At 36.7% G+C, this 17,563-nt stretch overlaps 1 protein-coding gene and 1 pseudogene across 1 annotated transcript in view; one reads left to right on the forward strand and one right to left on the reverse strand.

Moving 5' to 3' along the window:
• The window catches only part of PGRMC2 (progesterone receptor membrane component 2), a 20,024-nt gene extending 9,483 nt beyond the window's left edge, over positions 1 to 10,541 (forward strand). Inside the window, exons 2-3 of the mRNA XM_010860239.1 lie at positions 6,788 to 6,943; positions 8,350 to 10,541. Of these exons, the coding sequence (XP_010858541.1) occupies positions 6,788 to 6,943; positions 8,350 to 8,447 (254 nt within the window). The 3' untranslated portion in view covers positions 8,448 to 10,541. The remainder of the gene's footprint in view (positions 1 to 6,787; positions 6,944 to 8,349) is intronic.
• Positions 10,542 to 15,199: 4,658 nt separating this feature from the next.
• Positions 15,200 to 17,563, reverse strand: part of LOC105003244 — a 7,017-nt pseudogene continuing 4,653 nt past the window's right edge.

Here is a 17,563-nt window from a genome sequence, read left to right on the forward strand (position 1 = left end):
TCACTCTCTTGCCAAAAATGTCATATAAAATTTTTTGGTCTTTGTCAATCTGAGAAGTTAAAATAGTATTTCAATATTATTTTAATTTATATTTCTCTTTTTCTCAGTGAATTTTGGTTAGTTACATTCAGAATTTATTTAAGATGTGAAGTAAGCATCAACTTTTGTTTTTGTTTTCTTACAGAGGGCTATTCAGTTATTGCAACACCATTTATAGTTTTTCTTCCCTGATACTTGCAGTTAAGAGATTATCTAGTTTGACCTCCACAATTTTAGGCATGTAAAATTTGCCTCAAATGTAGGGTGTGGCCTCGAACCCAAGTATCTTGGCTTGGAAGAGGTATTCTTCCAGTTTTACCATGCTGCCTTCCCTCTAAAAGTCCTGGGAGTTCCTAGAACCAAATATAAAAAAGACTATTAGTTGGATTTCATTTAATCACTTTTATATATGGTTTGATTTGTTCCCAGGTCCATTATAACCATATTTGGAATAAATTACTCTGTGCATATGTGCTCAGTTGTGTCTGACTCTTTGCAACCCCATGGAATGTAGCCTTCCAGCTTTTCTGTCCGTGGGATTTTCCAGGCAAGAATACTGGAGTGGGTTGCTATTCCCTTCTCCAAGGATCTTCCTGACCCAGGGATCGAACCTCCATCTCCTGAATTTTCTACATTGGCAGGTGTATACTTTACCACTGAGCCACCTGGGAAGCCCTATACCAAGTATTATTAGATTTTTTTTTTTTAACTTGCTTTAATAATCGCAGAAGACTATTGTCAAAACATGTCAGAAAACTAGGCTGTTTAACTTTTAATGAATTAAAGTTTGTCTCTGCGTGCTATGGTTTTTATACCATGAAAATAACTAAAATATTCCTTCTGGAATTTTCTTCTCTTCATAAATACTAATGTATTAATAGATACATAATCACCCTAGTAGAAAATTATCTCTTACGTATTTTAGATGTTTACTTTCTCCTGGAGTTTTTTGCTCATTAAATTAGTGTTTTATAATAACCATATGTTGTTCCCTTTTCAAAAATATGTCACTCCATTATATTTGATTGTATGATAGCAGTTTCAGGATGCAATAATTGGTAGATTTATTGATTTTTGAACTTTATAAAAATCTGTATCATAAGTTGTGTTACCTCTTAAAACTATTAATGAAATCTGGATTCTAACTAGTATAATGTCATTTTGGTATATTTAACAGTATCATAGAAGTAAGATTTATCTGTAAAATAATGTCCTAGAATATTTGTTTTATAAATACATTTTAAAGAATCTGTCTTGGCTAAATAATTGGGTTCATTTTTTGTAGCAAGAATATTCTTGAAATAGTAAATCTAGTTTTGTATCAGCATTATATTTTAGTTTTAGAAGGCAAGAGTTTAATTCTCTTATTACTACTGAAATGCTAATGTTTAAATGAACCTTAATAGTTAAAACAATCTGATTAGTTTATATAAGCTAGCCTTTTAATTTTTTTTATAAATTATACCATACCAAAAGACCTAAGAGCATTTTAAATGTGCTTTCCTTAGGTAGCTCTCTGTTGTTATAGTATTATGGATAGCCAAGAGTAGTCACCAAAATGTTAGAATCATAATATTTAGGTCAGTTATATAAGGGGGTAGTGGAAAGGGAAGGTATTACTGAACTCTCAGATATGATTCTGATTGTGTTAGGGATGCAGAGGAATATACTTTAACTGGACCTCAAATCCTCTTTTCTCAGCAGGTCATCCTTTTCCAACTCTAGTTCTTAGTCTTAATACTACATTCTTTTTGATCTTACAGGAAAAATAAAACTATTTTCAAAAAGACCTTTTCAGAAGTTAAATGCTTCCTGTGGGAAATTTGAAATATGTGGAGAAGTCATTCTTTTCAATAATTAACAGAACATCATTTTGTCTAGGATTAGGCTTGCATTATTAACTGTTGCCTGTAGTTCACTCTTAAGTTAGTGAAACCAAAAAACAGCATTCCCTCTTAGGGAAGTTGGCAGAAAATTTTACTAAAGAATACACTGGTATGTTATCCATATACTCAAAGATGGAGGTTCTTATGACTTCTGTTTTTATAGTGATCATCTTTTCATCTCTCCTTTTTACCATTTGGATGTGTTTAAGCTTGATGAAGTATCCTCAAGTAGATTGAATGTTGTAGACCAAGCAGGTAAATATTATGTAACATAATGCTAAGAAAAGCTGTTGATTTCTACAGCTTTTTTTGGTTAATGTTCTTCCATTTTAAGAGGTATTTTAAAATAGCCATTCCCCTGAAATTTTGTGATTAGTGAAGTGCTCCAGTTTTCAGGGTTGTCATTTCATCTTTGGGTTTGTGGGTCCTCTGTGTTTTCTCAAGATGTACTGTGTTTGGTGTAGCTGGAAAAGTGGTTGATTCTGTTAGTAATTTTAGGCAAGTCATTGAATAACTTTGCATCTTTTCATCTGCCAAGAAGGGAGGGCAACATTATCCCTTCTACTTTGCAATACTATGAGAAGGAAGTGAGATTGCAAGGAAATTCTTCAAAAAGTTGAAATTCTTATTTTCTACTTATAGTTTTTTATAGCCTTAATCAGTTTTATTTTTTCTTTTGTGTTTGACTCATCACTGTTCTAAGTTTGTAAGCATTGGTCCAGTCAGCATTAAGATTTTTTTGGTCATTATTGTTTCTTAAGAAAATATTAGTGTTTTTATATATATATATATTTTTTTTTCCCCCCATGTCTTGAAAACAGCCATTGCCACGTGGAGTTATACCACAGAAAAACTAAACTGCTTTAAGGCGGACCACTTTTCTTTCCCTCAGGACTGTTCTCTCTTAATTTTAGTGTTGGGTTTTCTTTTTTTTAACTTGCTTAGTTTTAAAAGTATACCTTGATGGATTCATTTTGATATTTGGCAAAACTAATACAATTATGTAAAGTTTAAAAATAAAATAAAATTTAAAAAAAAAAAGAGGAAGCAGGTCAAAGAAAATTTTAAAAACAAAAACAAAACAAACAAAAAAAAGTTAATGTTAGGAATTCCCTGGCAGTCCAGTGGTTAGGACTCAGTGCTTTCACTGCTGGCGCTGGGTTCAGGCCCTGGTTGGGGTCTTGGAAGCCACATGGCTTGGTCAAAAAAGCAAACGTTAACATTTCTCATTAAAAAAGAAGAAGAAGAAATAATGTCATTTGCAGCAATATGATTGGACCTGGAGATTATCATAAATGAAGTAAGTCAGAAATATCATATGATATCACTTATATGTGAAATCTTTAAAAATGATACAAATGACTTACTAATAAATACAAGACATAGAAAACAAATTTCTGGTTACCAAAGGGGATGAGGGGAGAATAAATTAGGAATTCGGGCTTAATGTATATACACTACTATATAAAAGCTTCCTGGTAGCTCACTGCCTGCAATACAGGAGACCCAGGTTCGATCCCTGGGTTGGGAAGATCCCCTGGAGAATCCCATGGACAGAGGAGCCTGGCGAGCTACAGTCCATGGGGTCACAAAGAGTCAGATATGACTGAGCAACTAAGTACAAGCACAATATTAAAAAGAGGTAACCAAGCACCTAGTATAGCACAAGGAATTAGACTCAATATCTTGCAATAACCTATAATGGGAAAGAATCTAAAATATATATACTTCTTAAAAATCACATTTTTTAAAGAATTACTTTGCTGTACACTTGAAACTAACTCAGCATTGTAAATTAACTATACTTAAATTTTAAAAAAGAAAGTAATGTTTCTCCAAATCAATTAACTCCAATTAAAGAACTTCAGATTATACTTTGTAAACAGAAATTTACTACTATTTACTATTTACTCTGTACATAGTATTAAATTTCTTAAACATTTAAATAAATACCTTTTTGAATGTCAGTTGAGATGATGGGTAGTGTTTGAAAGTTACCAATATTGACCAGTTGTAAGTAATGTCCCATTTTCTTATATAGAAGACAAATTTAGAAATAGAAAATGGTAGCCTAAGTTTATATTAATAGGTTTATATTAATTAATAGGTATATCCATTCAGTGAGAAAATACATAACCATTAAATGAGAATTGTGGTAGTCACCTAATATTAAGGAGCAATATGGAAGGTACTTAAGAATGGGAAAGCAGGATAAAAAAGTACTGGAAGTATTACCTTTATTTTTGTGTTAATATATTATTGCCTAATACTGGTCTTTAAATTTATTGCTAAGGCTCCTTTTTTGTTCCATGCAATAAACTTTTAGGGAATGAATTTTCCTAACTGATTCCTAAAACTTATTAGTTTTCCTAAGTAACCCAGTGAGCTTTATGGTGCACTGCTCACTGTAGTTCAAACTAAGGTTCATAAATGTTTAGAAATTTTTGAATTTTCTTCTTAAAGGTATAAATGCTTTCTGACACATAACCTTCAATTTCCTAAATGCTTTCAAGTATGAATATGGGTATAATTATTTTACTCATTTAAAAATCAGGGAATTTCCTTTTTTTGTACTGTGTACTGCTCATTAGAAAATACTTTACTCTGTTAAATGGACAGTAAGCTTTTTCACTGACCACTCTGTGACTCATAATAGTTAAGCCAGCAAATTTGATTTTTAAACTGTTTTCTCTACATTTCTTTTGTCATGTATTGATAACTTTTTAGACTCAGGAAAGAAATTTTTATATATAAAATAATGTATTTTGTAAATTTTATTTATTAGCACGTAATTCTTCAGTTCAGTTCAGTTGCTCAGTCGTGTCCGACTCTGCGACCCCATGAATTGCAGCACGCCAGGCCTCCCTGTCCATCACCCACTCCCGGAGTTCACTCAGACTTACGTCCATCGGGTCAGTGATGCCATCCAGCCATCTCATCCTCTGTCGTCCCCTTCTCCTCCTGCCCCCAATCCCTCCCAGCATCAGAGTCTTTTCCAATGAGTCAGCTCTTCGCATGAGGTAGCCAAAGTACTGGAGTTTCAGCTTTAGCATCATTCCTTCCAAAGATCACCCAGGGCTAATCTCCTTTAGAATGGACTGGTGGGATCTCCTTGCAGTCCAAGGAACTCTCAAGAGTCTTCTCCAACACCACAGTTCAAAAGCATCCATTCTTCGGCACGCAGCTTTCTTCACAGTCCAACTCTCATATCCACACATGACTACTGGAAAAACCATAGCCTTGACTATATGGACCTTTGTTGGCAAAGTGGTATCTCTGCTTTTGAATGTGCTATCTAGGTTGGACATAACTTTCCTTCCAAGGAGTAAGCGTCTTTTAATTTCATGGCTGCAGTCACCATCTGCAGTGATTTTGGAGCCCAGAAAAATAAAGTCTGACACTGTTTCCACTGTTTCCCCATCTATTTCCCTTGAAGTGATGGGACCAGATGCCATAATCTTCATTTTCTGAATGTTGAGCTTTAAGCCAACTTTTTCACTCTGCTCTTTCACTTTCATCAAGAGGCTTTTTAGTTCCTCTTCACTTTCTGCTTCTTAAAACGTTTTAAACAGGGAAATCTACATGGTCTGTTCTACAAACTAAGATGAAGAAAAAATTAACTCTTAAAAGATTTATATTATAAAAATTGTTTTTTAAATAGCCAGACTTGGGAATCCTCTGGCAGTCCAGTGGCTAGGACTCTTAACTGCCGAGGGCCCAGGTTCAATCCGTGTTCAGGGAACCTAAGATCCCACAAGCTGTGGCATGGCCAAAAATAAGTAAGTAGCCAGGCTTAACCAATTAAATGAAGTAAAACTTCTCCTCTCCATTCCCCAGAAACATTGCTACTGTTAAGTACTTGGTTTGTATTCTTCCTGGTGCTTTTTTCGTGCATATACAAATACAGGTTAAATGTGCATATATGTATATCTTTTTTTAGTTCAAAGGAGGTCATACTATGGACTTCTCTGATGGCCCAGTGATTAAGACTATGCTGCAGGGGGCACAGGTTGGATCTCTGGTCCAGGAACTTAAGTTCCCACATGCCATACAGTGTAGCCAAAAATGAATAAAAAATACAACTAAATGAATCATACTGTGTAATCTAATTGCTTTTTTCAGTTACTATATCATAGACTTCTTTGTGCATCTGTACATACAGAGTTACCTCATTCTTTTTATAGCTATGTACTATTTCATTAAAGTAATGACCTATGATTTATGTAAGCAAATTCTTGATATAGAACATTTGGTTGTTTGGATTTTTGTCTGTTAGTATGTGTTTATTTTGTTCCTACTTTATGTCAGGCACTGTGGTAAGAATTGAAGGTATAGAGATGTGCAAGAGAGTTGCTGCTCTCAAGGACACACTTTGGGAATGACTTGCTTCTGGTAGCCATTCCTCCCTAGACAAGGTGGTTCCTGATTCTTTACACTAATTATTTTGTGTCCTTTTAGCCATATATATATATCCAGCCAATATTCTGTTGATTATTTTTAGATGCCACAAGTAATTAACAGTAATCAATAAGGCATCGTTTCCCCTCAAGAAAACTGGCTTCCAAACCTAACTCTTCTAAGTTTCCTCTTCTCTCTAATACCTCACAGTCTTCATCTTTAAATAAAGTTTTTTTTTAATATTTGAAGTAACTGAAATCTAAATTTTCAGTGAAAAATGTTACTTTGGTCAAAAGGTAGATTTCTAAGAAATTTCTTCTCATTATCCTGTTTAGTGTCTGCATGTTTTGAAATCAAGGCTGAGTACCAGATAAGAGTCATGAGGTTTCTTTTATTTGACATTTTCCTTTGAGACATTCTAAAATATTTTTAGATAATCTAAATAATTTCTTTTTTTTCCCCAGCGGGTCCATATGGAATATTTGCTGGTAGGGATGCCTCCAGAGGACTGGCAACATTTTGCCTAGATAAAGATGCACTTAAAGATGAATATGATGATCTCTCAGATTTGAATGCTGTACAAATGGAGAGTGTTCGAGAATGGGAAATGCAGTTTAAAGGTACCTTCATTTTGTTGGGTTCTTTACAAATACTAATTTTATGGCCAAAGAAAGTACATACCATTCCATTACTCCTTAAGAGTCTAAGGATGCTATCTGTTTGCATTGCCCTCATTATTTGATGATAAGCATAGCTAACTGTCAAAACAATTGTTACATGTGCTTATTGTTAATAAAATCCATATTTTAAAATTCACTTGTTACGAACTGTAAAATTTACAAAACTTGTGACATGTTTAGTCTTACAAGGCTTGTTCATTGAGATAGAGGTTTTTTAAACAGGTTTATATTTAAAACTGAATTGATTACTGATACTGCATATTACTTTATTTTTTACATGATTTAATTGATCTTAACTTCAAATCATAAAGGAAAAATGTCATTCTCCTTCATTATATGCTTGTGACATCAGTTTTCACTGCCTCAGTGAACACTCTGGACTGCTACTTATGTGACTTACGGATCTCTTGAAGTATCTCTTCTGGCTTCTTGGCACTTGTACTGGTTCTGCTGAACCAAGCAGTCCTCCTATTTCATCCTCTTGATTTGTCAGTTAATTCACTTAAATTCAGTTCAGAATCCTGACCAAGAAATGACTAAATATTACATGAACATAACAATGGGCATAACAGTGTTCTAAATTAAACACATGGTAACATAAAAACAAGTGATGTCACATCTAAGAAGAGAGTTTAATAGGTGGAAGAAAAATAATATACCGAGAGTCATATATCGGGACCTCGAAGAACACAAGATAATAAGTAACAAGTGAATTTTCATCTGTTCGTTTGGTTTGTTTTCTTAGGGACTACTACATGTGTCACATTTTCTCCCCAAGAATATGTCCAGGTTGGATTTACTTTCCATGTGATTTTCCATCTCATATTCTTCTCCCTACTTCTTCAGCCCCAGGAAAGTCACCATTAACTTTTTTAAGATCTTCTCACTGTTGGAAATGCCCTGTGTTGCTACCTTATTTAATTACAATAATTACAGTTACTTTGGGTTATTAAATTTAAAGATCTGCTCTGAGACTCAGTGCACATTAGAGGTAAACCAGTTTCAGAGTACATGTCATCAGACTTATTCCAAGAGTCTGGCATAGGTCCTGGACTCACATATATTTTTAAAATATCTCCAAGTGATTCTGAGGCAGTGTCCTTGATTAAGAACTGGTTGTATGAAACACTCTCCTCCAAAGCACAAGTCCAAAGCTTTATAAATTCCCTGATCCTGTTTTCTTTTGTTCAAGCCTTACATGAGTATAAAAAGACTGGACAAGGTAAACGATAGGGAAAACTTACCTTATTCTCTATGACTAAAAGAAGCATACACCTTCCCTGCTGTATAATGGAATCATGAAACAAATTTGATTGCTACTGATTTTCTTTTGATGTATCTTTCAGAAAAATATGATTATGTAGGCAGACTCCTAAAACCAGGGGAAGAACCGTCAGAATATACAGATGAAGAAGATACCAAGGATCACAATAAACAGGATTGAACTTTGTAAACAACCAAAGTCAGGGGCCTTCAGAACTGCAATTCTTACTCCCTTTCACAGAATGTCCAGCATCTTTGGGTTTGGTTCACCTGCTGCAAAAAACATTCAACCGATTGTTCAAGCTACATGAGTCTCACTATGAAGATTTGAATACTAGACATTATGTATGCTGCCAGACTCATTTGTTGCAGTTATTTGTAATGTCTGGTGGGGCTTCATCCTGAAAGAAGGAGACAGGGATATTTTTAAAGAGCAAGAGAGTCACAAGATTACTTTCTCCTTTTTTTCTTTCCTTTTTTTAAATCAAAGACAACCTGATATGTATTTGCTACTTGAGTGTATAAGAGATTTTTTTGAAATCTCTTAAAAAACACAGCAAGGAATTCCTATTTCATGTGCTGTGTTTTTGTTTTAGCAGTGAGGAAGAGAGGAGACCTGGGCAGGAGAGGTGAGGGTGTCCATCAATTTTAAGTAGTTAAGGCTACTGAAACATTAAAATGGTAAATGTGAATCCCAAGCTTTTCTTTTTGGATTTTGTCAGGGAAAAGAAGAAAACCTTTGTTTCTAAGAAATCTTTGGAAATTAGAAGAATGGATTTCAGGTGGATTTAAGTCAAAGCTAATTCCCCAACAGCAAGATCATTTGAAACTAGTTTTTATCCCTTTCCTTCCCCTAGATCAAATCAATATTAATTGTGCCTTATTTCACTTACATAGACTTGAATTATTTTTAGGGAAAGCCCCTATGTGAATTCTGAAGTCACTACAAAGCAGCATTGAGACTGAAATTGGAATATTCTGTTGACTGTAAAACCTTGATGTCATTCTGTGTATATAGAATGTAAAAGGAATATTCAGTGTTACTGCCATATATATGTTAATATACACAAACTTCATTAGCATTATAATGGCCAAATGCATTCCCCCATGCTTTTCTCTTTTCAAAAAAAAAAAAATTGAAAAACAAATCAACTCTGTCCCCTAACAGCTGCCTAATTTTAAGAGTCTTGACTCTCACATCTCACTGGTGTGGGTGCATGGGGCTGTAGTATGGATGTTGTGTGGGTGTGTCTGAGTGTGTGTGAGAGCGCCTTGGAAGGGACTCTGCAGATACTGTAAATACCCGTACCGTTTTAATAAAGCATGTACAATAAACCAAAATAAGCTTGAGTTGGACTTTATATACAAACTGTAAACCAGTGCATTATAATATGGTAGTCAAGGTTGTGTATTTGATTCAAGATAAGGAAAAATCTTGGAATGAAAGGCAGACACTGGTTAACCAAGTTGTACACATTGTACCACATTCACTGTAACTTTAGGAAGAAATTCCACTTTGTGGAACATTCTCAAGAGATCTGAGATTATTCAGGTAAGAATTGATATATTAAAATGTACATATTTTTACTTTATATTTTGATGCCAACTGATTATACTAGAAGTAATAGCACTTCAGGTGGTAGTTACTGAACACAAAACAATAAAGGATATTATACTGATAGGTTTTAAATTCTGTTGTTTGAAAATGCTCTTAACTAAAAAGCCCTATATATGTCTATTATTTGATTTCATCATATCATGACTGTTTAGGTTCTTAATTGGAGACAAGTTATACCCAAAAAGACTATTTTATTTAATGTCACCAGTTAGAGAAAAGAATTCTCCTGCTGTATGAGTATAATATATGCAGAAGCCATCAAAGAAAGAGGAAGTTTTAATTGCAATAATAAGCTAAAGTATGTAAAATACTACATTCTATTGTACTCAGTCTTGGAATGTTTTGTAGAAAATGATGAGTTTCAGCCAAATCTTTGCTGAAGGCTGGTTGCAACAACTGAAGAGTGTTGGTAATGCTTTGTGTGTTTTTATGTAAAATATTTTCTAAACAGATTTGTTAAAAGTACGTGTCCTCTGGAGTAAATTGATATTGAGATATATATATATAATGAATCATTTCAGCCTAAAGTTAAGTAAATCTACACTTGTGAATAGAGAAACCCTAAATATTCATGCAGTAAAAATTATGCAGTCTGTTAAGAAAAATGATTAATTTTGTGTTTTGGACTTGAAATAAACAGTGTTCTATGGACAATTCCTCAATTTCAGTTGAGTGTTCTCATTCTCAGGTAGTTTGATGGGCAGTCATTGAGTATGGGGATGGGAGCTGTGGTGACTGATGTTGCTGCTGTTCCTCCCCCCAGCCCCTTAATCACTATTTCCCCAACCTTCCTGGTTATTAGAACCACTTGAGGTGCTTAAAATACAAATTCTTGGTCCCCAGTCCAAACCTGCCACCCAGTGACCCAGAATGGAAAAAGTGAGTCTTGGACTGTAAGGAGTCCCTTGGGTATGATCAGGCACAGTTGAGAACACCACACCAGTCTTTTCAAGTTATGCAATTGACCTTTGAACAACAAGGGTTTGAACTGTGTGAGTCCACTTTTATGCAGTATTACTATATGCAATAAATATTACAGTACTTCATGATCCACATTTGGTTGAATTTGTGGACGTGGAACTGTAGATTTCAGAGGGCTCTAAGAGGAGTTTCTGTCAGCACAGGTTGGTACCTCTAAACCCCCACATAATGTTCAAAGTTCAACTGAAATTGTCTTTGTTTTCTACTTGAAATAGACTTAACCTTTGGACAATTTTGGTCTAATTCCCTGTATGCGTTTTTTTGATTCATTCCCTAAACATCCATAGTATTTCTGAGTAAAAAGTGAGATTTCACATAAAAATGTAGTGTGTGATTTTTTTTAATTTATTCTCATTACTTTTTATTTTTTTGATAGTGTCTTCAAGTTGGCATTATGTTTCCCAAATAAAGACTATATTGTGTGTACTAGCCAGTTTCTCTTCATTAGAAAGTGAACCCATTCAGATTACAGGTCAAGTTTTTTAAAACTTTGACTATGGTGCTTAATGGTTACTTAAGTTTTCCTGACAGAGATTCTACCTGCCTTCTTTGAAATCTGCAGAGTCTAACACATTTATCCCCACCTATGATCTAGAAAGCAAAGTTAATATATTGAACTAGTACTGGGGGAAATTATTCTGTTGAAAACTTGAGATAAATCAGACTCTCCTCACCCAAGTAGCCTGTTTACATCTTGATAACTGAGAAGTGCAACACATTGCTGGAAATAGATATCGCTGGCATGTTAACAGTGTATAGCCTTGATTACACTGTGCCTTTATGGATTAGAATAAGCTGAAGGAGGAAACTAATTTGCAAAGACACCTGTATCCCAATACTCATAGCAGCATTGTTTACAATAGCCAAGACATGGAAGCAACCTAAATGACTTAATAGATGAATGAATAAAGATGTGACATATATATACATGGAATACTGCTGCTGCTAAGTCGCTTCAGTTGTGTTCTGACTCTGCGACCCCATAGACAGCAGCCCACCAGGCCCCCCCCCCGTCCCTGGGATTCTCCAGGCAAGAACACTGGAGTGCCATAAAAAGAATGAAATAACGCTGTTTGCAGCAACGTGGATGGACCTAGAAATTATCCTATTAGGTGAAGTTATTTATAAGTGGAATCTGAAAAGGTGATATAAATGAACTTATTTGCAAAACAAACAGACCCACAGACATAGAAAACAAACATGGTTACCAAAGGGGAAGGGAGGAGAGAGTAAATTAGGTGTCTAATTAACATATACACACATAGAAATAATGACCTGTAAAGCACCAGGAAGTATATTCAATAGGTTATAATAACCTATAATGGAAAATAATTTGAAAAAGTATATATACATAATGTATATGTATAACTCAATCTATTGTACACTTGAAACTAACACAACATTGTAAATTATACTTCAGTTTCTTAATGGTTTTTTTTTTTTTTTAAGCTGGTAATACTAAATTTATTAAATAAGTTGCTTTGAGCATAATGAAAATAAGTTACTGAAATGAGCATGGTTCTTTTCCTCTAATGAATTAAAAGTGGCAAATGTTCATTGATAGCTTTTGAGTATGTGTGTTCCATTAAGGTCAGCTATCAATCTGCTAGATGATAGTAATCACGGAGTATGATCTATTTGTTGTGGCAAGGAAGTTCAAATGAAAGCCACCCAACTTTTCCTTTCTGTTTTTAGGCAAAATTCATCATTCCCAGGCAATGTCAGAAAAGCCTGAAACTTCTCAGACACACTTGTGAGTTAACATTTCTGAGGAGACACTGGGCTAGATATTTCAGGTTTGCATTTGTTCTACCATCAATGGTGACAGAACATTAGGAGTGCCTATGATTACTCCATTCAAGAAAGCACTTAACATGCTGTGAACACTTTATTCATAAGAGATTTTTCTGTCTTACTGTATCTACAGAGAGTCCAACTAAACCAAATTGTAAAGTTAGTGTAAGAAAACTGGTAAATTGTTGCATTTTTCTTTTGTAGTCATGATTTTTAGTGGCTGCATAGTATTGTTAGTGAAAATGTAGGATATTACATGGTATGCTGCCAGATGGGTTAAAGAGCAAAGTTTGGAAGATAACAGGCTTTATGCATTTTCCCATTTATAAAAGTAATTTGTTTAGTATACAGAGAATAAGAAAATGAGAAGCAAAATTAGTTTAAGCAATCTCTTAAACTAATTTAAACTGATCTCTTAAACTAATCTTCCCACGTCTCTTTTTTATTTTTATTTTTTGGCTGCACTAAGTGGCTTGCAGGGTCTTAGTTCCCTGACAAGGGGTTAAACCTGCACTGTCAGCAGTAAAAGCGTGGAGTCCTAACCACTTAGGCTTTTCCCCTTAGATACCCATCTGATCATGCAGGACCTCTGCACCTGGAACCTCAACACGAATGCATCCTTTTCTTCCCAGACTTGCCTCTGCTCTCATGTTCTCTTATCAGAGAGCTACTGCTCTTGACTCTCCTGGCTTGTCTTCCTACCTCTCTACTAGTTCTCATCAAGGTCATTGTCCCTATTGGCAATCTGAAATAAATTTGACCTCTTTGTTTCCGTACCTTAAGGCCTTAAGTGACGACACCTTACTTCCAATTTCAAGACAGGGAGGGCTTAGGCCTCTTCATCAGTTCCCACTGAACTATTACATAAAATGACTAGTAGCTTCCAGAATATACCTCTAGCTACTTAACCACTCCATTCTTCAGTCTATATTATACTCTTCCCCACACCTTTCCAAGTTTTAACTGCCCTCCTAGCTAATTGGCCCAGTCATAGAGCTCAGGCTTCCACTCATTGCCCCCAGACTGAATTAGAGAGCCCCAGTTCCGTGGCTGCAAGTATCACAGGTAATTCTGTATCACTGAATTCACTATTGTGCTGTAATCATCTGTCTTCCCTGATAAACCAGGGACCAGAGCATACCCATATTTTAGGCCCAGTCTTTTTCCTAAGGGCTTCCCTGGTAGCTGAGCTGGTAAAGAATCCACCTGCAATGCAGGAGACCCTGGTTCGATTCCTGGGTTGGGAAGATCCCCTGGAGAATGGATGGACCACCCCATCCAGTATTCTTTGCCTTCCCTAGTGGCTCAGACATAAACAATTTGCCTGCGATGTGGGAGACCTGGGGCTGATCCCTGGGTTGGGAAGATCCCTGGAGGCGGGCATAGCAACCCAATCCAGTATTCTTGCCTGGAGAACCCCCTTGGACAGAGGAGCCTGGTGGGCTACAGTCCATAGAGTCACAAAGAGTCAGACAGGATTGAGCGACTAAGCACACTTTCTCTAAACTTAGTACAGTGCTAGCTAGACACATAATATTTGTTCAGAATTTTTTGTTAAGTTCATAAAATGAGAGGGTAGACTAAATAAACTTTGAATGAGGCCTCCAAGGAAATATTAAGAACTGAGGGGAGGCACTCCTTACCTGCTCCCAGCTGAGGCTGCTGAGGTGCCTCAGTTCACTGATACATGATTTTCTACCATTTCTTGGCAAAAATGGCAACCAGTGATGCTGTTCTGAAGTGATTGTAGCAGAAAGGTGCAGAAGCAGATCAAATTATTGAATATCTTAAGCAGCAAATTGTTCTAATTAAGGAGAAAGCAATTTTGCAGACAACTTTGAGAGAAGAGAAGAAACTTAGAGTTGAAAATGCTAAATTGAAGAAAAATTGAAGGATTGAAATGAGCTAATTAAGGCAGAAATTCAAAATGGAGTAAAATACCATTTCCATCTGGTACTCCACTAAAAGCTGATTCCACAGTTTCCGAAAATGAGATACAATCTATACCAATAACAACCATATCTTCTGGTGCTAAAGAGCAAATAAAAGAAGAGGAGGAGAAGAAGAAAAGATAAAAGAGAAAACTGTAAAGGAGGGAAAAAGGAGAAAAAACAGCAACCAGTAGCTGACTCTAAGCCTGTTGATGTTTCCCCACCTGGATCTTCGAACTGGGTGTCTCATGACTGCCAGAAAACACCCTGATACAAATTCTTTGTATGTAGATGAAGTAGATGTTGGAGCCCCAAGAACAGTGGTCAGTGGCCTGGTGAAGCATGTTCCTCTTACCAGATGCAAAATCAGATGGTGGTTTTACTTTGTCTCAGGCAATGGTAATGTGTGAAAGTTCACCAGAGAAAATTGAAATCTTGGCACCTCTTAATGGATCTTTCTGGAGACAGAATTACTTTTGTAAGAAGCTCAGCAAAGTAACTTTTCTTTTGAGCAGATGTATAGCACATGCTTGGGAAGCCCATGTGGAAGGATGCTCTCTAGTCCAGTCAAATGATCCAATCCCACTATTATCTTAGTCCCCTCTGAGTTTTTTCCTACTTGCTACCCCTCGCTGTACAGAAAACAGCCAAGCACCATGCAGGTCAGTCATCAATGGTGGGGAACCAGAAGGCTATGTTAGAACAAGCGCTGGCAAAGGTCATGAACTTGGGGTTGAACTGCAAACAGATAATGGGGCCTGTGTGTTTGCCATCCAATACAGCTACCACTCTCTCTATTCCAGCATGGATCTTGCCATCCTCTGAACAAATCATAATAAACTGGGAGTCTGGGGTAAACGAGACCTCCTTGCTGTTAGCATAACCCCCAAATATGCATCACCACTCCGTTGAATGCATCAATCAGGTGGATGAAGCTGCCTTGGTGGAGATGAGGATGAGCTTGCCATCACTGCTGAACTTAAGCCCTGTCCACTCACATATCCAATCATACTGCATCGTAAATGTCGCAAATGGCCCCTTATCAAAAGAGCGAAGATCATAAAGTTTGACCATTCCAGAATTGACACCTGCAGCAAAAATTAATCCTTCTAGATCAAAAGAACAAACTGGCTTGCCCTGTAGATGCATGAGACGCTGGCAGTTAGGAGAGCAGAGATCCCAGAGCCGAATGGTCTTATCAAGAGACCCAGAAATGAAAGTGTCATCCACAGGTGACGTGGACAAGGCCATCACCCTTTTGCTATGTCTAGGAAAGCACCTGATATATTTGTTGTCATGCAAGGACAGGTAATAACAATATCGTCTCTTTTGTTAGAGCTGTAGACTACTGTATTTGCTGCACGAGTGTATCTGATGAGATCCACGCCGTATTTCTTACTGTACAGGGTTCTCTTTGGTTTGCCCTCATGGCAGTCATAGAGCACGATGGAGTCGTCGCCACTCCTCGAGATGACCATCTCGCCGCTGGGGCTGAAGTCGAAGAGTTTTCACAGAACACCTTGGCGATGCGGAAGCTCCGCAGAACTCTGTTGGTCAGCTTCAGGGCGGCGGTTGCCTACCATGACAAGGAGCTGAATCCTAAGAAGAAGATTTCGGAGCAGATCCAGCCTGATCTTTACACTAATGATGAATGAGTGGCTACATACAAAGGCGCCCCCTTTGAGGTGAAATAAAAGGGAGTGTGTAGGGCTCAAACTATGGCCAACAGTGGAACAAAATAAAACACTTCAGTTTCTGAAATACATTAGAGAAAACAATAAAAAGAAATATATTTGTCAGTCATACCTAAAATAAAATTTAAAAAAAGAGAGAATTGAGGAAGCCTAAGAGCTACATCAGAGCAGCACCTCTTCTTTGTTTTGTTTGTAGGCTTACAAATAAGTTTGAAAAGGTTTTTGTGCTATTTAAAAAAAAAATGTGAGAAAATCACTGGACTAGGTAATCTCTAGTACCCTTTAGTTTATAAATGCAATTCAAGGGAAGAACCATATAGTCTTATTCATATCTAGCAATGCTATATGACAGCAGAACACAGATTCCTCTTCATGACACAACTAGATCAAGGCACAAGCACCACAGAGCAATTTTGACCTGAGTGCCTATTTAAACAAAATTTGCAGGAACAACGTCTTACAGGCTTCACTGAAGAGGTGATCCAAGGAAAACCAGAGGAAAGGGGAGGACTCCCTTTTCTTTTTCCTTTTAACTAAAAACACTCATCAGTGCCTTGAAACCCCACCCAGGAAGTTGTTTTCACCCTCCCACAATGCCCCCTGGTCTCCACCCCCAACACTCCCATCACCGTGGCACTGATTGCAGCTCCTGGTCTATTCCAGTGGTGATGCAGAAGAAGGCAGGTAAGGTGAGACACGAGTTTGAATTTGATCTAACCAAAGACAAACTGCAAATAAAAGCATACTGAAAACAGTCCCAACTGCTGCACTCACCTGGAAAGAAATGCCTTATTTGTGGGGAAAGACCTTTACACTTAGTACTGTGCTAAAGGTGAGAAAGGGGACAAACTCAAGATAAGATAGGAATAAATCACCTTTGTTATGTAAAGAAACGCCAGAGCAAACATTTTAGTTCCTTCTGTGTTTCAGCTGGGTCTTAGAGGAAGCGTTTAGGCGTTGAAGGGAATCTGCTGCTTTCTGGTGACCTTGAGCAAGTTTCTGATTTCTATGAGCCCAGTGTCAGACCTTATTTTTTTGGGCTCCAAAATCACTGCAGATGGTGACTGCAGCCATGAAATTAAAAGACGCTTACTCCTTGGAAGGAAAGTTATGACCAACCTAGAGAGCATATTCAAAAGCAGAGACATTACTTTGCCAACAAAGGTCCATCTAGTCAAGAAAACGGTCTATGGTTTTTCCTGTGGTCATGTATGGATGTGAGAGTTGGACTGTGAAGAAGGCTGAGTGCTGAAGAATTGATGCTTTTGAACTGTGGTGT

Source organism: Bison bison, unplaced genomic scaffold (genome assembly GCF_000754665.1).
Source record: "Bison bison bison isolate TAMUID 2011002044 unplaced genomic scaffold, Bison_UMD1.0 scf7180017864465, whole genome shotgun sequence".
Classification (NCBI taxonomy): Eukaryota; Metazoa; Chordata; class Mammalia; order Artiodactyla; family Bovidae; genus Bison; species Bison bison.